The sequence below is a fragment of the Centropristis striata genome, chromosome 6, assembly GCF_030273125.1.
Source record: "Centropristis striata isolate RG_2023a ecotype Rhode Island chromosome 6, C.striata_1.0, whole genome shotgun sequence".
In the NCBI taxonomy this organism is placed as follows: Eukaryota; Metazoa; Chordata; class Actinopteri; order Perciformes; family Serranidae; genus Centropristis; species Centropristis striata.
Window position 1 is genome coordinate 16,870,669 of NC_081522.1, and position 25,981 is coordinate 16,896,649.

The 25,981-nt window shown below is 41.5% G+C and overlaps 1 protein-coding gene across 1 annotated transcript in view; it reads left to right on the plus strand.

The window, feature by feature from the left end:
• itpr2 (inositol 1,4,5-trisphosphate receptor, type 2) overlaps positions 1–25,981 on the plus strand; it is a 64,990-nt gene that overhangs the window by 23,189 nt on the left and 15,820 nt on the right. The window contains exons 31-52 of the mRNA XM_059334779.1: positions 847–1,098; positions 1,358–1,483; positions 1,654–1,782; positions 2,119–2,239; positions 2,328–2,509; positions 3,098–3,240; positions 3,975–4,083; positions 14,257–14,377; positions 15,136–15,323; positions 15,443–15,623; positions 16,622–16,875; positions 16,962–17,162; positions 17,379–17,489; positions 18,186–18,281; positions 18,400–18,519; positions 20,435–20,569; positions 20,715–20,907; positions 21,105–21,230; positions 22,635–22,810; positions 22,912–23,076; positions 23,200–23,383; positions 25,675–25,761. Coding sequence (XP_059190762.1) covers positions 847–1,098; positions 1,358–1,483; positions 1,654–1,782; positions 2,119–2,239; positions 2,328–2,509; positions 3,098–3,240; positions 3,975–4,083; positions 14,257–14,377; positions 15,136–15,323; positions 15,443–15,623; positions 16,622–16,875; positions 16,962–17,162; positions 17,379–17,489; positions 18,186–18,281; positions 18,400–18,519; positions 20,435–20,569; positions 20,715–20,907; positions 21,105–21,230; positions 22,635–22,810; positions 22,912–23,076; positions 23,200–23,383; positions 25,675–25,761 — 3,400 coding nt within the window. The remainder of the gene's footprint in view (positions 1–846; positions 1,099–1,357; positions 1,484–1,653; positions 1,783–2,118; positions 2,240–2,327; positions 2,510–3,097; positions 3,241–3,974; positions 4,084–14,256; positions 14,378–15,135; positions 15,324–15,442; positions 15,624–16,621; positions 16,876–16,961; positions 17,163–17,378; positions 17,490–18,185; positions 18,282–18,399; positions 18,520–20,434; positions 20,570–20,714; positions 20,908–21,104; positions 21,231–22,634; positions 22,811–22,911; positions 23,077–23,199; positions 23,384–25,674; positions 25,762–25,981) is intronic.

Consider the following 25,981-nt stretch of genomic DNA (forward strand, 5'->3'; position numbering starts at 1 on the left):
ATAATTTATACATAGAAACGTAGGAAAATTTGTCTTCTCACTCTCAATCCTCTGGTAAAGCTGTCAGAGTTATAGTTTGGGCGTAAGACGCAGAGATGATCCACCAACACCACCAACAGCCTCATTGGCTCCCATATTAAAAACGCAGGAAGATTTAGGAAAAAGGGAAAAAAACTGTTTTTTTAGATCGCACTAACAAAGCTATTTTTTCATTTTTCTTTAAAAAAAACCATATGTAGACGTTTAGGAAGAACTCAGGACGCTCAAAGTGAAGTCGGATCAATGATAGGTATTATGGTTTTGCCAAAAATGCTTTCTGTTCGGGACCAGAAATTTCAGTCTGTCCACCTCTGCTGTCACTATGCCGGAACAGGTGTTTGTTAATTCTGTTGATTGCTTTGATCTGATTGCCTTTGATCTTTGATGTGATTACAGTTACAGATATACACACACACACACACACACACATGCGCGTAAGCACGCACACTCCTCACACATGCATACACATGCTTCAAACGCACGCACGCACACACACACACACACACACACACACAGTAACTTTATGTGATTTTGATTACACACACACACACACACACACACACATTTACATTTACATTTAGCAGACGCTTTTATCCAAAGCGACTTACAGGAAGAGTAAAAACACACACACACACACACTTTGAGGTTAAAGGGCATAGTTTTAAATCTCTGAAGAATCTCATCATAGTGTACACACACCGGCAGTAGCCCCCGTGGCCCTTTCAAATTTTCCCCAGAGGAAATTTTCTAGTTATTATTTATTAGAGGAACTGTTTCTTTTCTTCTTATCTGTGTTTGTGTGTCCAGCTGGTGAACGGAGGCGAGGATGTGCTGGTGTTCTACAACGACCGCTCCTCGTTCCCAGTGTTGCTGCAGATGATGGGCTCAGAGCGAGAGCGAACAGATGAAGATGGAGCTCTGGCCTACCACAACACGCTCGTAGAACTTCTGGCCGCCTGTACCGAGGGCAAGAACGTCTACACTGAGCTGAAATGCAACTCTCTGCTACCACTGGACGACATTGTCAAAGTTGTCAATGATGTCCACTGTATACCAGAGGTAACCGCTAATAAATCATAATTTTGAGTTTTATGAAATAGATAAATAATACACATTTTGTCAAAAGTTTTATTGCATTTTTAAGTCTCATAATCCAATCAGAGCAGAGTGGGATTTTTATTGAATACAGGTATATTCAGGGACAGTATGAGAAAAATAAGGTGTTTTTTCGAACATTTAAGCATGTAGTATTAACCTGAAAATATACATAATATGTCACCTTTAAAGTAACCAGACATCTTATTTCTTCATCCGTCAGGTGAAAACTGCATATGTGAACTTTGTGAATCACTGCTACGTGGACACAGAAGTGGAGATGAAGGAGATCTACACCTCCAACCATATCTGGAAGCTCTTTGACAACTTCCTGGTGGACATGTCCAGTGTAAGGCTCTGTCAGACTAAAAGGTCATAATGAGCAAGTGTGGGAATCAGGATACTGTGAGGTTTACTTGGATCCATTCACATGCAGCATGTGCAGAGGAAATGGTGTGTGGTGTGATGGGTTGCTGAGCTTATTCAGAAGTTTTTCTCTATTTTGTTTTTGTATTTAAGGTGTGCAACACTACCACAGACCGTAACCATGCTGATCTGGCACTGGAGAAGTATGTGACAGAGACGGTGATGGCCATTGTCAAGGGTTTCTTCAGCTCACCTTTCTCTGTCAACCACTCCAACCTGCAGGTATTGTTTTTTTACCTCTGACAAGCAGGTGAAATGTACCCACAGAGGGAGGCTCACTCATGGCACGTCCAAATCCTTTGCCAACTTTTAGTTACTTTACAGTCAAATTTTTGACAGCATACTGCCTCCTTTACTGCAACATCGCGAGGGATCTTCTTGTTTCATTGCAGACATTTATACCTAGAGCAGATGCTTGAGGTGTTTTACGCACAAGTCTGTACTAATGTCTCCTATCAGACACTATTTTGAAGTGTTCCCATCAGAATCATCTCTGTTTCTCTACTCTTATGCCCCTTTTAAAAAACAGTATTCCCTTCTCTCCCTCTCTCTTCACAGACAAACCAGTCAGTCTTCATCAAGCTGCTCCAGTCTTCTTTCAGGATCTACAACTGCACCTGGATCAATTCAGCTCAGAAGGCTAATATTGAGAGCTGTATCAAAACACTGGCAGACGTTGGTGAGTGTTTGAACAATGATGGCGATAGAGGCATTGGAATACATTATCATGGCAAAGTACTGATTGTGCTGATTTGGTTCTTCCCCAGCTAAGGCACGAGCCATAGCCATCCCAGTGGATCTGGACAGTCAGGTCAACACTCTGTCCCTCAAGGTCCACACCATTATGGTGCAGCGAGCTGCCAAGGACTGGAGGACCTCTGCCCGCAGAGGACCCCGCAAGGAGCCTATAGGTGGCCCTGACTACAAGAACATCATTGAGAAGCTGCAGGTGCACATTTTTAACAAGACTAGGAGTCTACAGACGCACAGCCAGCGCACAGGCACAGCAGAGCTTTAAGCCCAATGCTAATGTCAGCTTGCTAGCATGCAATGACATTTTAAGCAGGTATAATGCTCAACATGTTGATAAATCAAAGTGCTGGACAAATTAAATTTTGACCTAATCATGGTGTCATATGAAAAGCTAAAGTATCACCACATTTATGACATTTATCCTGAGGGGGACATTAATATTTCGATCAAATTATGTAGAATATGATTTAAAAAACAAAACCTCATGGTCAGGGGATCGCCAAAGTTACTGGTCTACATCCTTTGGGGCCAAGGCTAGCTACAAAGGTTCATGGCTATCCAGCCAATATTTGTTGAGATATTTCAATCTGGACCAAATTGTTGGACTGCCAAACAGACATTGCCATCCCTACAATCGTGCTCCTAGCGTGGCTTAAAATGTACATGAACACATGTATGTGTCCAAATTGAGAACTTTACGATGGCTTTCTGATTGGTCAGCAGTATCAGTCTCTCCAGGACAGCATTTGATTGAGCCTTTATGTGTATCTGTGTTGATGTACAGGGGGTTGTGTCCCATCTGGAGGAGCAGTTCAGTCCAAAGGTTCAGGCAGAGTTTTCTGTGCTGGTGGATGTTCTTCACAGCCCAGAGCTGCTGTTTCCAGAGGCTGCTCGGTTACGCTGTGAGAGCGGAGCTTTCATGTCCAAGTAAGTCACAGCCTGTGACCTGTGTCAGGATCAAAGAACACAATCCTCCTCTATTAAGGCCTGGAGGCCACATTTTGAAGTGTTAGTCTAGCTAAAGAGAAGCCCAGCAGCATTGCTAACGTAGTGGTTTAGGGTTAGATTAGAAGATTTGACAGATGTTGTTGATAGCTGATGTTCAGTATGTGCTATGTTAAAGGAATACTTCATTCCCCAAAATGACCATTTGTATATCAATTACTCACACCGTGTTACCCTGGTGCGCCTGCACAAGTGTAAGACAGTTTATGCAGGTGCTTAGTGAGGTTCTAGCAAAAATGCACACTCCTGATTACGTCAATTTATCAAGAATTATTGTGAGTTATTGGGTTCTTCATTCACTGTGGACAAGTTTTGAAAGTGAAGGCCGAACACAAAAAAACTATTTGACATTATAAATGGATGTTACAAAGACGTACATTTTGTATTTTGTATTGTATGCATTTTGTATACAATAGTAAGTCAGTGGACTACTCAAATTGAATTAAATATTTCATAAAACAATTACTTTGATACTTCATCAAACCTCCAGGGGTGCTGTTACTCTGCTGCTGTGTGACCTTCCTGAAGAGCAGAAAGGGAAATTTCACCTGTGGTGATCAATAAAGTATCGCTTTGTTTTTACTTGTGAGCCAGTGACTGCATTAGCGGTACATGACAGATAAATAATAAAGCACTTCTCTTGTCACTCTTGTCAGGCTGATCAAACACACCAAGAAGCTGATGGACAAAGAGGAGAAGCTGTGTATCAAGATTCTGCAGACACTAAGAGAAATGCTGGACAAGAAGGAATGCTTTCAGGAGGCTGTGAGTACTTAACCCTGCATGGAGTGTATGTCACAAAACATGGCTTTGATTATGTTATTTGTCACTCTTGATGGGAAAACTTCAGGATGCTACAAGAAATGAGTTATAGTCTCCCTTACACTCTCACTGTTGCATAAAAAACCCTTGAATTAGGTGAAATATGTCAAAGTTTTCTGTGGATTTAGCACTGTCTTCAAGTGCCAGCAATGCTGTACTCCCATCAGCAGTGCGGTGTAGTCCTTGTTTTCTCCCAGGTCTGTCGGCCCAGAGCCCAGACTCCCCTTCATCAGTATGCTGTGGGCCTTTCTATGTTACATAAGACAGGGAGGCACTTGAGGACACTCTCACACTGAGAGGGAGAATAGGAGGGAGGAAGTAAGGGAAGGAGGAGGAGGATGAAGAGGAGGGGGCGGGGGGGCAAGCACCGAACAAACAAATCAATACTGCAGTGAGTGGGGGGTGCGGGAGCTGCTGCTGCACCCCCCTCTCAGCCAGAGGCCTGGAACAAGAATGACAAGAGTTGGTAGAGGAGACTTAAGGATATGGCTGTGTGTTTGTGTTTTGTGCGCACTAAGGGGGTGGAGGGTTAGGGCCAAAGTACAAAAAAAGTCAGGACTGTAATCACCTTTGGAAGGTTTAGGAGAGTTTGTTCCAGCTGTGCGCTGAGAGGAGGGTATGCTGTGAAAATTCACACAACACAAAATGCATGAAAACATCTTGGTGGGAAGACAAACAAATCCAAAGAATCGCCATTGTTTTGTTTTTCGTGGAGCTCAGTTTATTGTACTCAATGTTGCCCTGAAGAAAAAAGCAGGAGAAAGCATGTGTCCTACGACCATGTGGGATTCATGATTATTTTTGGCTTATTGGCTTATATTTTGTTCTTCTAAAGGCTGTTATTGTTGCAACACAACAACATTTGTAAGAAAATAATGTATATATGTGCCTTTACCCTCTCTTTCAGTGTAATTGCATTAGTCATACAGTCAAGACTGCATTTCTCAATATAGTACATGCCAGCCAGTGTCACTTACAGCTGCTTTAGGAGTCAGAGTTTTGTTTTCCCTATTTGTGTTTGCATCTTCTGTCAGTCAGCCAAGCTGTTTTTTTGAGAGGCAAATGATTCAACAGTTGTGTGGAATAAGATCAGAAGAATTCAAAGTAGAAAAACAGTCACTTTTTAAAGGCGGCTCGGCGCATTCGAGCAGCCAGACAGTGCGGTAACGATATGTGAAATGTCAGTTTGTGTAGGTGTGTGCGAGTGTGCTCAAGCATGTATTTGTGGCCTCTCTTTGTCATATCCCTGTAGCCCTGAGCGTGGAGCTGCAGCCTCACTGCACAGGAGAGAGAGAGAGAGAAAGAGGGAGAGAGAGAGAAAGAGGGAGAGAGAGAGAAAGAGAGAGAGAGGGGGAGAGAGAGAGAGAAAGGGAGAGAGAGAAAACGATTGATGGAAATAATGAGAGAGGGAGAGGCAGACAGACAAAAACAGAAGGAGAGAGAGACAGAGTGACAGCATAGGCAGCAGAGGTTGGTGGCTCCCCTGGGGTGCAATGAGTGGGTGGAGGAGAGTGAGAGAAAGAGATGGAGGAAGAGTGATTGAGGGAGGGAGGGCGGGAGGGAGACAGCCATGTGAGGAGCCATGTGAGTGGAAGGGAAAAAAAAGTGGGCAGGGCTGCAGGGTGAGGGATTGGAGAGAAGCGGAGTCTGCTCAGTCCATGAGGAGACAGGGCAGGGGGTGCGCTTACGTAACAGCCTGCAGTGGCTGAGCCAGCGTCACGTGGACCATCATGTTCTCCCTCTCTCCCTCCCTCCCTCCCTCCTTACTCTCACTCTTCTGTCCGCTCGCTGCCTCTCTCTTCCTCCTTTGCCCCCACCATGCTTTGTCTGAGTCTATCGCATTCTGTCTGCCCGTCCGAGTTATTTTCTATCTCTCTCCCCTCTCTTCCAACCCACTCTGTTTGCCTGGGTCATGCCAGGAGCTGGTCGGGCAGTGGGGGGAGATGCAGCAGTCCCAGTATAGAGACGTGTTGACTCTTACTGCTGCACTGCACTTTGTTGGATGTCAGATAAGGGCAGCTTCATTAATGTTTGTGCTCCCGATTGTCCTCAAGATGTCTTTTTTTAGTGGGGGAAATAATTGAAATAATTTTTTTGTAATTAAAAATCAATATTGCATGGGAGAAAATATGCACAGAATACCACTGTAGACTTACATTTCAAATGGTATCTCATCTTATGCAGTTTGTCACTTAAATAATAAGGCTAATGTTATTTTATAAATATATTTTAAAGAAAAAAAAAAACAATAATGCAACGATCCATCTCTTATGACTTTCTGACTCCCTTACCCCATCAGTGATACTACATAAATCTTTAAAAGTGGGTCACAAATATATAATTGTATTTTTTTTAAATGGCTATGTAATTTCTTAAATCCCCTGGGCAATGTAGTACTTCGTAAATGTTAAAAGGAATGAATAATGCATTTGTTGGGGACTATTTTCAGCTGTGGATTAATACGCCTTTGATGCACTACTGAGTATTTAAAGCACCAGGATTGTTGTCAGATTCATGAAAATTAATTGTTATGTGGATTAAAATGCCACCACTGTGCTCTGGTGGCTAAGACGTGTACAATATACTATGATTGCAGTGTGTTATAATGTTCGGGGAACTTTCAAAAATGCCCCCACGAAATACTTGATGCCACCAGAGGACTTCAGTGTACTTTATGATCTGGACAACAGTGACTTCATATGCATCGACTCAAAATAAACTACAGTATTGGTGTTTATCATAATAAAGGTAACCCAGTTTCTTATAGTTTGACAACAATGCAGGTCTGTAGCACAGAGGAACAAGTTATATAAGGCTTTGGATACACAGGCAGTACTTATAGTAGTTCTTATTGTTGTCTACCAAATAAAGTGGTAATAACTATAATAAAAAAAAAGAAAAAACAGAATACCACTAGTCTTATGCTTTTATATAATGGCACAAGTCCATGATTAAAAATAAAATAAAATTCTGTGAACACTCGCATGCATATGAATGTAATGTGCTGTCAGGTGTATGTACATGTAAGCGTGTCTCCTTGCTTACGGATGATTGAAAAGCCAGTTATGTAATATAATCATTCTCACACTCTGTTTTTCTTTCCCCCCATATTTCACACTCATCCCTGTCATTCACACGCCGTGTCTGTCTGTCTGTCTGTCTGTCTGTCTGTCTCCTCCCGTCCATCTCTTTCTTTCTCGCTTGCCAAGTTTCACGCCACCTGCTCAAGGCAAAGCAGATTTACAGATTACCACCCTCTTGATACTAAGCGCATCACACAGATGCATGTAGACGGAAAGCCTCACAAGACACACACACACACACATGCACACACTCTCAGGCATGCAGTGCCACGCTGGCTGTCCCTGCGTGAGCTCATCCTGCAGGGTTTTCCCTGGTTGTCTGTCTGCTGATGGGAGTAGTGGATCGTGGCTTAGGTTCATACACATGGAGCCGGTCAGGCAGGCAGACAGAGGGCTGGGTGAGCTCATGTATAACTTGCATGGTGACCTTTGGCTGCATTCAGGCTGACACGGCATGCTGAGTCAAGTCACAAAGTTTGAGTTAGGAAATGTAGAATATCTGGATCCTGAGTGTCTCAAGTTTTCATTAATCTTATGTTAAAAAAAAACATTTTTCTGTTTTAAACATTTGCCATCTTTGACATAATAATTGTCATGTGTGTTTTACTGCCCGAGTTTGTGCTGAGAGCCTCCATCCATCCTTTCTTCCTTCCTTCCTTCTTGCCTTCCTTCCTTCCTTCCTTTCTCTCTGGCCCTTACTTCCCTCGGTCCATCAGTCAGGTGTCTGCCAGTTGAGTATTATGTTTTGGTTTCCATGGCGATGAGGGATTAGCACATGTTGTTTGTCTGTCTGGTCTGGTCTGGTCTGGCCGTGAGTGGGCACAGGAAGTCTGCCCTCAGACAAGGAGCATGGTCACTGAAGTCTTTGAGCTCAGAGCCGCGGTGGATAGAGACATCAAGTAAAAACTGCTTATAAAATTACGAAAGGCCTTGACTTCAGGGCCTCATGCATCCGAAGGCCTCTATGAATGAGATTAGTTGTCATTTTGAACAGTGTTTCGACACAGTTCATAGTGTGTTATTTGAATCTTATTGCATGTGAGTTAAGTCACTTGTACTCTGGGAGGCACATGACAGGCGACAGGATGAATTACATGAGTTGCACGTTGTGTTTGGAGCGTTTGCTAACTTTTGCTAAAGCTTATAGGTGGTTTAAAAAGTATAACATCTCAGAGTAACATACAATAGCCCTGCAGTAAATGACAATTTAATTAACTTCATTTTGTTTTGTCTGTGACCATTGTTCCCCTTTGCCCACATACTCTTCCTACATTGGTTCCATACTGTTTATCACCATTATCTTGAGATTTCCCCCCCTGCCGCATCATATAATTTGGCAATATTTGCTTGCTAGCAATTTAGGAAGCAATTATCCAGCCTTTGTGTTGCTCTGTAAGTTCTTATAGGTTGCCATGGTAACACATTTATAAATATCGTAATCGCACACCTCTAAATCTGTAAATCTGTATTTGACTTATGAAGACTTTTTAATTTTGATTGATTGAATTGTTGTTGCAATAATCACAAACACTCCAAAATGATGTCCATAAATGTAATTAGTGAAGAGTGGATGCTCACCAACACAAATGGATAAACTACAGAAAAGACTGAGATGATTCAACACCTAGAATTAACTCTCTGAGCCTGTAATGAGCTACAGCGCTGCCTTGAACCTCAGAATCAGAATGTTTTTTTTATTGCCAAGAGGGTTTCACATACAAGGAATTTGCTGTGGTTGATATTGGTGCATAAGAAGAAACAAACAAAGTACTAAAATATACATTAAGACAAGTACTTCAGGAGATTAAATTTATATATTTCACACAAGAATAAAGATTGCAGTTCTGTTTTACTCAAACTTTGTAAATTTCTGCTGCTGTGTGTCCTGCAGTTGCGTAAATTATTTCACACGCCACCTGCCTCGTTCACATGCGTGCATCATTGATTGAACATTGGGAAGTGTTCACACATACAAACCTCTCTTTAATGGTTCTGTGAGCTTCTATAAACCTTGCTAGCTCTCATTATACAAAAAAATGTAGTGTCAAAGTAATTAACCTTGATCTGTGTTTCAAACTATGCCCTACTCGGTCTCTGTATGGAAAGTCCTTGAGGGTGCTTTATTAAAAAGTCAAGGGATCACCAAAGTCAGAACATTTATGTTTATATTAAATTTCATGGCAGTCCATTGAATGATAATTGAGATATTTTAGTCTGCCCCAAAGTGGTGGAATGATTGACAGACAGGCTAATATTACCACCCATAAAGCAATGCACCAGGATGGCTAAAAGCTAATCCAGCAAACACAACAGCACTATTTTATTTATTATTATTATTTTATTACTATTTTATTGTTAGGTGACTCTCTAATTTTGTCTAATTTGTGGATGCTTGAATTTCAGTAAATCAGACAAAACAAACAACCCTCGTTTGTACCTTAGCAGCTAACCTATCTTCAACATCACAGTCTTCCTTACAAACACAATCAGTGCTTAACAATGTTAGTGAATCACATGTAACACTTCCATAGCGAGCCCGCCAGCTAACAGTCGAATGAATGCTTGTTTACGCTGCTGGTCTTGCATTTCCCTGAACCAGTCTCACCAATTGCTCTCACATGCAGGCTTAATTTGTTTTTCCTGATGTGCTTGTTTGTTTGGTAAAACATTTTATGTGCTGTGGAATTGCAGCTTAAAAACATTATAAATGGCGGCACATGATGCGTGTCTCCGTGCATGAGTGTCTCTGACGGAGTTCTATCACATGCATATACCATGATTGAGCCTTTTGGCCCCGTGCACAAAGCTGTAGAGCTACCTGTGGTGGCCGTGGGTCAGTACACAGCCCAGCATTAAAGTGCATTAACAATAATGCTGTCTGTGTTTAACAGTAGCAGCATGTAACTCACCTTGTATCCAGGGTTATAGCCAGAATTTTAAAAATCCTGAGTCAAAGCGACAATCACCATCGCACATTTAATTTCATTTCCTGTAAAATGTATTTAAATGTAGCACATCTTTCAAGGAAAGTCTTGAAAACATCAATTGTCTATAAAATCTTCACTACAATCTCTGTCTCAGAGCTTTTTTCGACTTGGATTAATACCATATTACATGCTTATTTCCATGAAATAAAGGGACTCCCTTAGAAAATATTGGACCCATAAAGTAAAGCATTATCATTTTCTTTCCAAATACGAATGATTTTCCAAAGTCATCTTAATGGTGGTGGAAATAGAATCCTGGTAAATAAAAAATGTGGGTCTGATATTACTGGAATCTGCCTAAAAATGTAGATATTCAAACCAAATAATCTCCACTCAAAAAGCAGATTCCCAGAAAAATACAAACGACATGACCTCGGTGTCCTTATTGGCAGCTGCAGTCCTGCCTGTGTCTTCCCACATCTTTGTCTTCACTTTCTCACTTCATGTTCCCAAAGCGTCTGATCCAAAGAAGCAGGATAATGTGACTGTATGTGTCTTGATTTCCTGATTTTGTCCTATTCGTGAAATAACTCCCCTGGTGAGAAAGACTTGCGAAACCACATGGATATGGATATGTATTATATTACAGACGGCTCCCTCTTTAAGCTTTTCATTTTCCCTCCAGTTCCAAGCTGTGGAGGAGCTCACTGACTCCTTAGAGACATCTGAGGTCTTTGTGAGATAACATGCAACATTTGCTTTTTATTCACTACGTGATCAGATTGAGTTTCAGTATCATGTGCTAACTACAACAACAATAGAAGGTAGAGTTTCAGTTTGAAACTCCGTACTGAACAAAGTGTGTTGACTGCAGTTCCTACTGGGACCTAAATATCTTCCTGATGGTAAAGTTGTCGGATGTTGCTTGGCCCTCACATGGCCTTTTGGGAAAGTCTACATATACTGTGTCACAGTGTTCTTGATCAGTGTTCCCCACTTTTTACAAAAGATACACAGCCAGAGTCCTCTCAGGTTTCTGTTGTGAGAAAAAGTAACACAGAAAAGAAAACTACACCCCCTCCATCCCGTTTGTTTGGGTAACATTTTTCTCCTCTGTGTCCTGAGTCTCTGCTATAATCAACCTTGTCTGACCTGAGCAGCTCAAACCTCCCCGCCCGTTCTTGGCAGTGCGTGTCTTGGTTCACAGCTGGTGCTGCCCTCCGCTGCCTGTGAGAGTTTTTCAGACCACCTAAAGAAGCATAGGGCAGGCTTTGTCTTTGTCTTTTTCTCCATGCATCTCTCCAGAGTCGGAGAGATCTGCAGACAGCAGAGCTGCGAGGGGGCCGGGGGAGGGAGGGGAGAAGAGGGGGTGCGAGGATGCCGGAGGTGGGGATCGGCAGCTCATCCCCAGCTTGGACACCAGAGCCGCAGTGTGGCGTGCCGGTGCACATTTTAAAAACACCACGACTGTCTGCTCGCTGGGGTTTGTTTGTTCCTCTCCTCCTCCCCCTCCCTCCTCCTCTTACTTCTGCCAGTTCTTCTACCTCTATTTCTATCTCTCTTTCTTTCTCGTGGCTCTTACATCACCTGACTGGAGTTTTTTCTCGTCAATGCAGCAGCAAGCAGATGAGTCAGGCTGGGCTGACTCTCCTCTACTGCCATCCTGCCTCTCCTCTCCTCTCCTCTACTGCCATCCTGCCTCTCCTCTCCTCTCCTCTCCTCTCCTCTCCTCTCCTCTCCTCTCCTCTCCTCTCCTCTCCTCTCCTCTCCTCTCCTCTCCTCTCCTCTCCTCTCCTCTCCTCTCCTCACTGCAGACCTAGGCAGCAGACTGCATTGCCCAGAAGGGAGGTGAACAAGAGCAAAAACCTGTCACCCCCACCCTCTGTTCAACTTTCCCGATGGAGTGTTTCTTTCACTGGTGTTTTTGAGTGGTGCAAAACCATCACGTTCTCTGTCAAAAAAAGGGGAAATGTTAAGTCAAACATGATTCAATCTGCAATCAGTCAAAGAGCGTGCATTGGGATGCGCTGCTTTACAGAGCGTGGTGCTGAGTTTGTAGTTGCACTGAGATTGTGCATTACTGTGTGGAAATGAGAGGCAAGCTCAATGGATCCTCACCTTCAGTTCGAGAAGTGTGCGTGTGTGTGTCTGTGTGTGTGTATTTGTGAGACAGCTCAGCCAGACAGTGCAGGCAGACAAGTGTCTCTGCTGACTGCAGATGAGATGGAGTGTTTACTGACACAGGGAGCACCAGCCGCACGTGCTCCTCCACATCTTCACTCCTCAGTGCACTTAGTTTGAGGCTCTTCACCTGGACTTTACTTGGGCAGGCAGGCGTCATTGCGAAGCATGGAGGTGCCTCATTTGTCTCATCATGCAGTTGGTGACATTGAGGAAAATATACAATCAATAGTGACCAGTTTTTCTCTTTTATAGTTCAGTTTCGTCAGACTTTTTCCTGTGCCACGTTACAGTTTTGCACTGTTTGCAATACACCAGCGACGACTGTAAACAACGACAGATACACAAATGAGTCATGTTAAGCTGAATACCAATTAGCAGTATGTGTCAGCTTTAATGGAGGTGTGTCATAATAAGGGAACTTGCAGCAGGACAAAGAGGCCACATAATCGCTGCCTGGACTGTTGGTGTGTCAGTCGCAAACACAGCAAAATTATGTAATGAAATAAAGGGAAAAGGTTCAAAACTTATGACTGCATGTGCCAAACATAAGAAAAACTACATTTACCATAAGAAAAAATGCATTGTCGTTATTGACTAATCTGACCACAAACCTTCTTATAAATAATATATTGTTATCTTTGGTGATGGTCAGATTTCTCAAGATATTTAATTTTAAATTAAATAAGAGAGAAAAGTAACAGACTTTTCCTCAAAAGCTCATATATTTTCAGGTGTATCTGTTATTTTGTCCACCACCTGATGGTCCTACGAACATGTTTCCATGGGAACCACAGGTGGCTCCCTCCAGTCCATTCATCCTTGTGCTCCACCCTTCAATTGATCTGTTTATCCAGCTATTCATCCATCCTTCCTCTCTGTTGATCAATAATGACAGTGGCGAGGTGTCATCAAAACAAGGCAATTTCCCGTTGTTAGGTTGCCATAGAAACTGTTGCTGACCACCCTTGGCGTCCATACGTTTTCTATATGCCATCCGTCCATCCCTCGCTTTCTCTTGATGCACAATCAAAAAAGGTGGTGACAAGCACAATGCGAATCGTCCACCTGTCAATCACTCTCACACTTCGATTACACAACCACCGTGGGGAGATTATCTTCATGAATCCTTTAATCTCATTTCTGCTTATCTGCATCAAATGTCACAAGAGACAAACAGAGACGTGAGAGATTGAAGAAAAAAAAAATCCAGTCCATTGAATAAATGTGTAGCTATAAGCAAACTGGTACTGGTTGTATGTACATAAACTATCTTCACGCACACAAGCCACAAACCTTTCAACACTTCTTCACTGCAGTGCTCATGTATGCATGATGTGTGTGTAGTTTTTCCAAATTGGTATTCACTTTGTCAAAGTTTATTTCCATTTGTGTTCTTTGTTCACTCACTGAAAGCAATTTCCACACTCCCAGGCATACAGTGCATTTACATGTGATGATAAACGAACAAAATAAAGACAATATTGATGTAAAAGAAAGAAAAAAAACTCTTCTCAACTTTCGTAAATGCTCAGGTGGAATATAGTTACTGGACATTATTATTGCCCTGCTCTTCAATGAGAGGTTCCAATTTCTTTGTTGATAAGAGCATTGTCCTCCAGAAAGCTCCCATCAAGAATGAAATGCATCATGGGATGACGGTGATCATTCCTATTAGGGGCAAGATGAAATCTTGTCAGCCCTCTTGTTTGGGTGATTGGGTCGATTTCATGCCACCCCAACATAAATGTTACCTTGGTTGGGACATATAGTAACTGGTCCTTCATTTCAATGTTATTTTTATAGTTATGACTCACAAAATGCTACTTTTATAAAATGTGACAAAAATGTGAATTTCCTAGTTTGAGGCTGGCACTGTCTCAGACTGTGATATGGATTTAACATCATGATTCCTGTCTCCACAGGGAAACGAGTTAAGGAAGATCCTCCTCACACGCTACTTTGGAAATCAAAAGATTCTCTCCAAGTCAGAGCTCGGGAGTGGAAACAGCTCATCTGGTGGCTTTGTCAAGCCGTCATCCGGAGGTACTGAGAACCCTAAATAAACCCGGTAGACACTGCAATGACTACTCACTGCTGAGGAAACAACAGCAGCTAACATGACAGCTTCTTAGGAGACGTGCTGCTTGACAATCACATATATGTAGTATACATGTAGTGATTATTAGAGCCCGACAGATGTATCGGTTGACCGATATTATCGGCCAATATTGGCCTGTCAAAGGCTTATTGTATCAGTGTATATGCTATCGTTATGAGCCTTTTTTTAAACCATATATAATGCAGCAAAAACTTGCTTGCGTGATTTGTTTTAATTTTCTTTTTTAAATACTCAGCAATTGAGTGAAACTGAACAGCAATTATATTAATTTAGCTATTTATTTTATTCATATTCATTTTTCCTCAGTTGTCATTTATAGAATTGTTTTTATAATGTGAAATAATTTATAACAATGTTAAATATTAATTGATTAAGTTTTATGTTTGAGAAAGTAGCTCTCAGGTTACCTTTGCAGAGTGGTGTAAAATCTGTGCATAGTCAAAATTCTATTTTCATTCCAGCTCAAAAAATGAATATTTCGGCCACCATATTGGTTGATGATTACTTTCCCCCTCTAAAATCAGTATCTGGATTGCTCTCAAAAATCCCATATCGGTCTGGCTCTAGTATTTATGTCCAATAAGCCGTGGAATATAGTTACATTAGAATAAAAAAGATCCATAATGTGCAGTTATTTCTCTTCGGAGCACAGTTTAATTAAATGTTAATATTAAATCTGCAGGTGGTTCTCCCATGCTGGACTCTGACAAGCCAGGCAGCAGTGTGGTGGAGATCCAGTGTCTCTTGGACAACGTTGGGGCATCAGAGCTGGTGATTGACCTCATCGTCAACACCAAGAACGACCGGGTGTTTGAAGAGAGCATCCAGCTGGGCATTGCCCTTCTCCAGGGCGGAAACACACAGATACAGGTGGGCGACACAGACACTCAGAACCTTTTGTTTCTGTCCACATTGATCAGCTAAAGTCCAGAACACACACACTCACAGGTACAGATGTATGCTGACTTACTTCTCTGCCTCCCACACAGAACTCCTTCTACACCCAACTGTACAAGCAGAAGAAGTCTGAGAGGTTCTTCAAAGTTTTCTACGACCGCATGCGCTTGGCCCAGCAAGAGATCCGAGCCACCGTGTCCGTCAACATGTTTGAGCTCAGCAGCAGAAAAAGGGACGATGACAGTGATGTCAGTACCATCAGGTTGAAGAAAGGTACAGTCGAGTAATGATGCATTTTAACCTCCAAATAATAGCCAATGCACTTGGCTTCACTCTCGAGAGTGGTCAAATAACATTTTTCACCTCTGCTGTCTGGAACATACGGCAAAGCACTGTGTCAAAACGTAGCTGAAAGCAAGTACGCAAGGTTTATATAAAGTGGACTGCCTGGATAATAAGGTCAGATGTACCTAGAGACGAGCATTTAAAAGTGACTGAATCACTGGGGTCATGTCTTGAGCACAGCCGAGCATTTCTATAAAAACAGGAAACAGGCCTGGACTGAATGAAACGCCACAAAATAGGCTCGCATATAAACTTTAAAAACCTTAATGCTTTTAGGGTAAGTGTGGTCCTCAAGTTCAGCTCAACCTTCATTTTAAACAATAGAGGAGGGCAAATCCCGAATGATCTTTGTTGCTCTGCTAACTTCTGTGCAGACTGTTGTTCCCAGTTCCTGCAGTCACATGTCAGAGGCCATGTGACGGCCCACATCACAAGCCTATCAAAAGGCCATTGTATCAAGACCGGGTAATTTCATGCTACAGAACCCCACTCAATAGTTGCCCACTTGTCAGAGGGGTGTTCTCTGCATTTAATTTTTAATATGTCTAAAATGTCATGGCTGTCATTGATAATTATCAGAAATTGTAAACTTTTGCATGTTGCTTGATTTCCTCCATCTGTTTACAAAGTTCTTCTTACTGCACTGTTAAATAATTAAAAGGGCAGTTTACCCCAAAAAATATAAAACATATATATTTTTTCTTACCTGTATTGCTATTTATCATTCTGGGTTGTTTTGGCACTTTGAGCACTACAAGCTGAATGCCATCTAGGGTATTTTCATGCAACAGAACCCCACTCAATAGTTGGACAACGTTGGGGCATCTAGTGCTGATGTCTCCAACAATGGATAAATATGTTTCCTTTAATTTTTGTGATTTTGGGGGCCAACTTTCCCTTATAAAAAGTTGTTTTTAATGCTCTAGGGAAAGACTCAGGGCTTCATATGAGGGACGACATGCGAGGGCAGCTCAAGGAAGCGTCCTCTGCGACCTCAAAGGCCTTCTGCACCTTCAGAAAGGAGCTGGATCCCGACCTTGAAGGCCTCGGCCAGAACAGTGAGATAATTGGTGGCGAAGAGGTAATAGAAGAAACTCAGATGAGCCCAGCCATCACCATTATGAAACCAATCCTACGCTACCTTCAGCTGCTCTGTGAGAACCACAATACAGAACTGCAGGTACTGACTCTCTTTCTTTGATTGACAATGAAAAACCTTGAAGTCCATCTAATCTCAGACTAACTGTTTTCCTGCTCTGAATCCAGAACTTTCTGCGCAACCAAAACAACAAGACGAACTACAATCTGGTGTGTGAGACTCTTCAGTTCTTGGACTGTATTTGTGGAAGCACCACTGGAGGCCTCGGGCTGCTGGGCCTTTACATTAATGAGAGCAATGTAGACCTGGTTCGCCAAACCCTGGAAACCATCACAGAATACTGCCAGGGACCCTGCCATGAAAACCAGGTCTGTAGAGGATTGGTTAGTTTAGAGTTGAATATAGGTTTAGTTTTCTATGTTGTCTGGTGTTCCAACATACAATATCATAGCAGTTGTCATTTAGTATTGATTATGTGCTGCTTTTTTCTCTCTCTGTGTTGGTCAAGCACAGGCACATCTTCTGATGATTCTGCTTTTGTCTAATGTTCCTTCACTCTAAATATATCCTTATTATTTCTCCAGAGCTGTATAGCCAAGCATGAGTCAAATGGCATTGACATCATTATCGCACTGATAGTCAACTCCATCAATCCTCTGGGGAAGCATCGGCTGGACCTCGTGCTTGTGCTCAAGGTGAGCAGCAGGGGACTCTGAGAGACTCTTTGCTCTGACGCACAGCCATTGAAAGCCATTACTATAGCAATACGTACTGTAGGGGCTGCTTAATAATAGTACTTGCCTGCACTGACAGAGACTGGGAACAAAATGACTAAGATGGTTTGACCAATTCCCCAGTGATTAACACTTGTGCATCTCGTATAAAAAATATGTCTCCATCAAAATACAGCAATAATTAATGTATTAAAATTATTTTCCACCATCAACAAATTAAATCTTTTAACCAGCTTCAGGGCTGATCATTACTAAAGAACCGACAGTTTGAACAATAATCTCTTAAAACCCACCTGCCTGGGTAGGATCAAGGGCAGGGGAAGGGTTAGGATTAGAAAAAAATAACTTAGCAGGAGAACTGTAAAATGCATGTATGAGACTTTATTCGAAAGAGAAAATCTTCTAGTTTCTACGGTTGTGCCTGTTTAGCATGTGGCTAGAATATAACCAGTTAAAAAGAAAAGTGTTGTGCTCGCCATGTTTGAATGAATAAATGGAGCCATGTTTTTCTTCAAACAAGGTGTTGCAGCACATTTTTTGTAATGTAATGGCATATGTCTAGCTGTTAGACTGCTATTCCATTCATTGAAAGTCTTACTTTATTTTTTGATAGTTTGAAGTTGATCAAAATGCTCATTGTGAATCCTTGTGTTGTAGAATAATGCCTCCAAACTCCTGTTGGCTATCATGGAGAGCCGCCATGACAGTGAGAACGCAGAGAAGATCCTCTACAAGATGAGGCCCACTGAACTGGTGAGTGTCAACATGTACACACACACACACACACACACACACACACACACACACACACAGAAATACACACACACACAGACACATGTAGCAATTACTTTTCATAACTTTTGTTCATCAGGTGGATGTAATGAAGGAAGCGTACTCCCAGGGTTTGGAGAGTGAGGAGGACCTGGACATTGCTGGAGACCAGATCAAGCCCAGAGACGTCGGACACAACATTTACATCCTGGCCCACCAGGTAATAAAAATGCTTGAGCTTGTTTTTGCCTGTGACATCGGGCTGGCCTATAAATGTAATTTAATTTTTAATTACAATTTTGTTGTTTTTAATGATTATGAAAACATGATAATCAAGTTTCAGTTTAACATTGAGGCTCTTGGTTTGTCTTTGTTAGAAATCTACTTCACCTTTTTTGCCTGTTTTTGTTGACTGTAATTTGGTCTGATTTAAAAAAAATAAAAATAAAATATGAGTTTAATGGTTTTCAGTAGAAAGTGCAGTAATGTTACAATAATTAATTTTATCTAGTTTATTTTTATTTATATTTTGACATTATTTATTTACATGTATGTATCTATTTTTCAGTTGAATTATATTTAAAGTTCAGGAAAAAACACTGTTAAATGACAAGTTCAGTTAATGCATGATGTTTCCAAAGTCAGTAAGTAATCATACTAAATAATCGTGAACTCAATTATTGACCAAAATAATTGTGATAATGTTTTTGCCATAATCCAGCAGCCCCAGTGTGACAGAGGCATTGCTGCATTGCATTACTGTATTTCCACTCTCTCTTTGTCTGTCTGACCTTCTGCTGACCTCAGGGCTGTGCACACAGTTAATATGTGTGTGTGTCCATGTGTGTGTCCACATGCATGCTCCTATCTGAGTGTACCCTCTCTGTAAGTGATGGAAGACTGCTCTTTTGCGCACAAAATGCTCTGCCAGTTTTCTAAAATTAGCTTTCAGGATGTGACACTGGTTCTGCAGACAGGTAGGCTGTAGGTGCTCACTGAAGAAGGCGGTAGCCACTGTATTACTAATGTGCTTTGCCTCGTTCAGGGTATCAGCGCGAAAAAAATAAGATGAGTGTGTTGTTGTTGTTGTTACTGATAAGGAAGTTATGTTTGTGTGTGTATGTGTGTGCATGGGTCTTGTGTCTACCTTTCTCTACAGTTTATGTCAGTTGTAGAGGGCAGACCAAGTCTAGCGGGTTTTCACTTCTGCCTCTTTAGAGCCAAGTGTCAAACAGGGTATTTTTGTCCACCCAGCAGACTAGTTCCATTATAAGAAAACACAAACAGGATATTATCTGGTGTCCCCTCCTCAGGGCAGCTGCCATTCACTGTAATTGGTATGTCAGATATGAAGTGAATAATGATTAAGAAAATGTACAACATTGAATGATATACAGTAGTTCATAAACATATGGATAGTAAGCTACTGTCCATATTTTAGGGCCATTTTCAAAGGGGCCCCTTGACCTTTTGACCTCAAGACATCTGAATGAAAATTGGTTTTGTGGTTAGCCACGAATCTCCCCTTTACAGAAAAAAATGTCACAAGCTTCAGTTTTTGAAAAAAAAGGTATTAATTGTTAATTAATAGAAACAGAAAACTATGCTGTCCTTAATTATTACTTAATGTTTTCCACCACACACCACCTGCCATTCATTTTGCATAACTTGGTTTTAATATAAGTTATACAGGCAAGTTATATAGAAATTCCTCTGTGCAGTTGAATGAATGAATTGGGAAATTAGCTATAGACACCAACCAGGCTGTAAAAAAGTTAATTTCACCTGCAATGTTGGGAATTTTAACATGAGGGTCTATGGGGACTGACTCACCTTTGAAGCCTTAGGTGGACATTTGAGGAGCTGCAAGTTTTAGTACTTGTGTGTTCTTCTTCCTTTTTTCAGCCCAAGATGTTGCCATTTGGTCACAAGATGGTTGTGTTGTGATTGGACTTGGGAATTAAAGGCTTTAATATAATATATATATATGTGTATATATATATATATATATAATATAATTAATATTTTATATTAATATTATTATTATTATTATTATTATTATTATTATTATTATCTTGTCCTTGAGCGTTCCATGCAAGTAAAAAATAATGAGAAATTGTGTTTTCGGATCCTAGCTGGCCCGTCACAATAAGATCCTGCAGCAGAGTCTGAGACCAGGGTCTGGGTTGGGGTTGGCGCCAGGAGTGGACCCTGACAATGAGAAGGATGACGCCCTCCATTTCTATGCCAATCACACAGCTCAGATAGAGGTAAACCTCATTATCACTTATCAACTTATCCTCTGAATCTCTAAAACTTGAATTACCAAGAATATCACATTTTTCTCATCTTTCCATAAAAAATGTATAAGTATATAACCCCGTAATGAGGATTTACCGGACATCTACTCACTAGATTGTGCGTCACGACCGCACCATGGAGCAGATAGTGTTTCCTGTCCCTAACATCTGCGAGTACCTCACTGAGGAGTCCAAGATGCGTGTGTTCACCACCACCGAGAGAGACGACCAGGGCAGCAAGGTTAACGACTTCTTCCAGCAGTTTGACAACCTCTACAACGAGATGAGGTGGCAGAAGAAGATCCGCAGTAAGTCTTTACATTCTGCATCCAGCGCTTGCAAAATAATGATGGTGGCAGCAGAAGCAGGTTGCAGATCATGATTATCATCCAGAGTGTCTGGTTATTGTTATTTCCAGAATAAATTGAAGGGCCTGCAGCAACTTTGTCTGTTTGTGTGCTGAGTTTGTGTCCCTGTACTTATGCTTTCTGTTTTGTTTGTGCAGAAAATAAGGCTCTGTTCTGGTTCTCACGCCACATCTCCCACTGGGGGAGCATCTCCTTCTACCTGGCCTGTCTGCTCAACATTGCTGTGGCTGTATTCTACCCCTTTGGTGATGATGGAGATGAGGGTGAGAATTTTCTTTTATAGTTAAGATAGCCTTCAAGTCTCTTACTCACAATGATACACTGGCCAAAACGTAGGCCTTTTTACAGAAGATATTTTGACATGTCAAAGTAGGAAAAACACAGGTGTAAATAATCAAATCAATGTTGGCTTCATTCCAATCAGCTGCATCAGTCTCCTGATATTTTGCATGCTGTCACACTGTTATGAAATACTGGAACACTTGAATAGAACAGACATTTATTCCACTGTGTGTTCACATTTGAAGACAGCTTTCCTAAGTCACCTGAGGTTGTGTTTATGTTAAGACGCTACACACCCACTCACTTGTTCGCCTGAATAGATTGTTCAGGGCGGTATATGTGAGAACCAAATGTGCTGAACTAAAATTAGACTTTAATCATTTTATTGGCATGTTGAGAATGTTGACCTCTCGTGTTTCCCTGCTTGGCTCCGCCCAGCTTCACCTAGTAGTCAGGTTAACTGACAACACCTGTGTGTCAGTGTAGAACTTTAAGCTGAGGACACACTACAATTTTTTTGCCAGATTTTACCCACGATATCCAGTTGGGCAAAGACTAAAATCAGCCTGCACTAGCTGGGGACAGTCGGCACCGCTAGTTGGCACAACAATCATACCTGACCCGACCTCAGTCGCAGTCAGTCAAACATGTTTGAAATTTTTGAGCCCAATCTGGATGCGATCGAGTACGATGAACTGATTTCCGACGCAACTGCAAACACGTGTTGCCAACAGCCAATGAAAACAAGAGGGTGGGACACAGGAAATAGCGTCAGACAGCAGAAAGAAGTGGGAAAACCTGCTTTTTTCTTCTTGATGTTTTTTCCGAGCAGAGAGCTGCTTGCTCAGCAGTTTACTTCTTTGGCAAACAACAAATTGGTGCATTACCGCCCCCAACTGGTATGTTTGTTTACCCTTTAAGCTGTCTCCCTCGTGACAGTTTTATCCGTTCAGTTGGCTTTAGTCGGTTTGACAAATCATGTAGTCTGTGATCCCTCATCAGACGCATTTGTTAAGTGTGTATGATCCCGAGTCTTTCAATGGTCATACAAAAATCTTCTGAAACCAGTCATACAGTGTGTACTCCAAGTCTTTTAATCTTTAAAGGCTGTGAAAGTTGTGTGTGTGTCTCCAGCTTCAAAGGGACAGTTAACCCCCAAAATCATAAATACATTTTAATTTTTTTACTCTTTCCTGCAGTTTCTTAAAGAATTGTGAGCTTCAGTTTTGATGAAGTTCACTGTTTGCCATTTTAACGTGTTGCGTTTGATTGTTTTGTGCTTATTTAAGCTCTTACCTCAGGTGAATAATTAATTAGAGAAATACCACAACATTTCAGAGCACTGATATGCACTTCCTCAATTCATCCTTTATTCTTCTGTCCAGGTACCTTGTCCCCATTCTGGAATATCTCACTGTGGGTGGCGCTGGGGGTGTTTACCGCATTACTTCCCGTCTTACCCAAGCCGTGTGGCATCCTCTTCTTCCTTGTCTCCCTCATTCTACGAGCCATCTACACTATGGGCCTCGGCCCTGCTCTGTTGTTGCTGGGTACTGTCAATGTAAGTAATGAAAGATTTGAGCCAGGGTTGTTGTGTATGTTCCTGCCTCTTCACACATCAAAGCTGATAACTTCTTTATTTTATGTTTTCTTCTCTTTCAGCTGTTCAACAAGATAGTCTTTCTCGTAAGTTTTGTGGGCAACCAGGGGACGTTCACTCGAGGCTACAAGGCGGTTGTTATGGACATGCTCTTCATCTACCATTTGGGCTATGCCATCATCTGCGTCCTGGGCCTCTTTGTGCACGAGTTCTTCTACAGCTTTTTGGTAAGAATTGTCTCACACACTTCACTTCCATTCAGTGTGACTGATTGATCAGTGTAGAGATAAACAGTTGTTCTGGATAAATCAGTTTGCTGATGACTCACTGATGTCGATGTCTCTCCACAGTTGTTCGACCTGGTGATCCGAGAGGAGACGCTGCTCAATGTGATAAAGAGTGTGACGAGGAATGGCCGCTCTATTATTCTGACAGCTGTTCTGGCCATCTTCCTCGTCTACTTCTTCTCTATCATCGGCTTCCTCTTCCTCAAAGATGACTTCCGTATGGAGGTGGACCGCCTTCCTGCACCAGGTCAGAACTTCTTGTTCAATCACTTTTGGTCAATGTTTTACTGCGTCATGCAAAGTGAAGGGACCAGACTCTTTGTCTTGAACAGTACAATGTAAAGTAGATTTAACCTGATGAATCTATTATTCACAAGGCATCCTGGTGTGGTAGTGTTGGGTTTCCCCCTCATTTCCTGTCCACACTATACTGCAGTGCGTTACAGGGAACCCCATAGGTCCTTGCAGGAGTTCCAAGGGGTCCCCAGAAAATAATTTGGTAACGCTTTATATTAAGGTCCTTGTAATAACCATTAATTAACAAGTAATAAGGCCCTTGTAAGTCCTTACAAGATGCTTATTAACATTATTGTGTGTTTATAAGCTTATATAAGTGTTAATAATGGCATTACAAACACCCATGACCCACCCATTATGTCTTTGCCATGCCTTTATTAATCTTATTTTGTTTACTTATTGATATTAAAATATACTTTATTGCTCATCTATTATAAGTTAACTATAAGTTAACTATGCTTTTTGCAACTACCGGATCTAAAGTGAGAACAATGCCTTATTACTTGTAAATTAATGGTTATTAAGGACCTTATTATAAAGCGTTACCAATAATTTACTATATATGTGACAGAGTCATAATACTATTCATATCATAGGTTTCTCTTTTCAATTGTAGTTGACAACTGTGGAAATCTGGTACTAATCATATCTAACTACCAAAGTCAGATGAAGGTCCTTGTCCCCTGTGTATCAATTTTGGGGTTCTTGACACAAAAAAAGGTTGAGAACCACAGCTATACTGCAGTAACTAAAATATCTTGAAATAATTTGATAGAATAGTGACTTTAAATGTCTTTTTAGGTAGTGCATTTTCTGTTGTTCTGTGGCTGTTCTGCTACTAAATATATCCTTAAAAGCAAAGTCTATAATTCTGGGGAAAGACTGATTGATATTTGAGAATAACACACAAACGAATACACCCCTCCAGTCAGGGCTCCTTCAGAACTTAAGCATGTTGCAGATTTAACGTCCCTCCCGCTCCCACTGCCTTTCTCTTTACACATCCACCACGGCTTTCCCCTTTCCTGTCCACCAGCACAAACGGAATAGTATTGTGTTGCTTGTTCCGAGCAACATTTTTTGTTTCTTATTTACAGAGCCAGGGCTGTGTATGAACAGTTTTTGTTTTTTATATGCTGAATTTGACAACACGTGTATTGGATTGCACCTTTAAACGTGTCCTAAACTTGCACTCTTTTACAGTGCTCTTATAAACCAATATATGTTGTTATATTTCTGTTCTAAACGTATCAATAACTCAGAGATTGTACACCCTAGAAGTTAATGAGTCTTAAACCTAGAGCATAATAAAAGATAAGTGACAGGCTTTTTTGGGCTCAAAATCAATTCATTGCATTTAGGTTTCTCCCCTTTTTGGATTACAATTTCTCAGTGAAAACTGTAGAATTATTTTTTATACCCTCTCCACATAAAACACCATAGGATATATACAGTATACTGTATATACATACCCAGGCACATGTTTTGAAAACATGGTGGAGACTGTGGGTGTGTTAATGAGCTCCGGCACAGTGCTCCGACGGTCAGGAAGACAACCTGCTAGCACATGTGCACCTGTTGCATAACCTGGTGGCCGCGCCATCCTGTGTTTTGCTGAATAGAGCTCAGCAGACACAGCAGAGCAGTGGTGGGTTATGTAACCAGCTGGGCTCACGCCTGTCTATCTGTTTGCTGTGGGGTGAACTGAGGCACCACCCATCACCACTGAGGAGCACCCTGTCCACACTGCTGCTGCCTCGGGGCTGTGACCCCTGTGCCCCGCCTCGGCCCCCCGTCCCCTCCACTCTTCTTCTTCTTCTTCCTCTGCCTCTTGTGTCCCAGCGCTGCCCTCTGTCCTCCAGCCTGTCAGGGAAGAAGGCCCTTTTGGTGACACTCTGGCCCAGGTGTACAGTTCTCCTTCTGTCTGTCTGCCCGAGCCGATCACACTCAAGCACAGCTTCTCTGCTGCTCAGGGCTTTGCCGATGTGCAAATGATTTGTTCAGGTTTTTTCAGCAACACTCAACGCCCACCCAGCAGCTGCTGCCTCAGTTTACATAACGTCTGACTATATCTTTCTTGCTGATTTTACAGGCGCTGATGAGAATTAGCGGGAAGGAGTTTTAATGCCAGTGCACAATTTAATCAGATTCTTTCATTTGTGAATTATCAGTGCTGCTATCATTAATCAACTATCAACTTCACATAATTTCCCATTTTTTCTGTTTTTGTTTTCTTTGAAGGGAAAGGGGGTTTATTGAGTAACAGTGAAGTTGCTGACTCATGTACGAAAGATAACTGCCCTGTTTCAGCACCTAAATCTGCCCCTGGTAAGTTTAAATTAAATTAAATTAAATTAAATTAAAGTAATTATAAAATGTATATTTTTATTTTATTTTATTTTATTATTATTCTTTTTTCATTTTATTTTTTTTTTTTATTTTTTTTTATTTTATTTTATTTTATTTTATTTCCTAGCCGTAATGAACTGCTCAGTTGACAAGTTTTAAGAGTTTGTGGTTGACCGAGGTGTAGGTGTGTATGTCAACT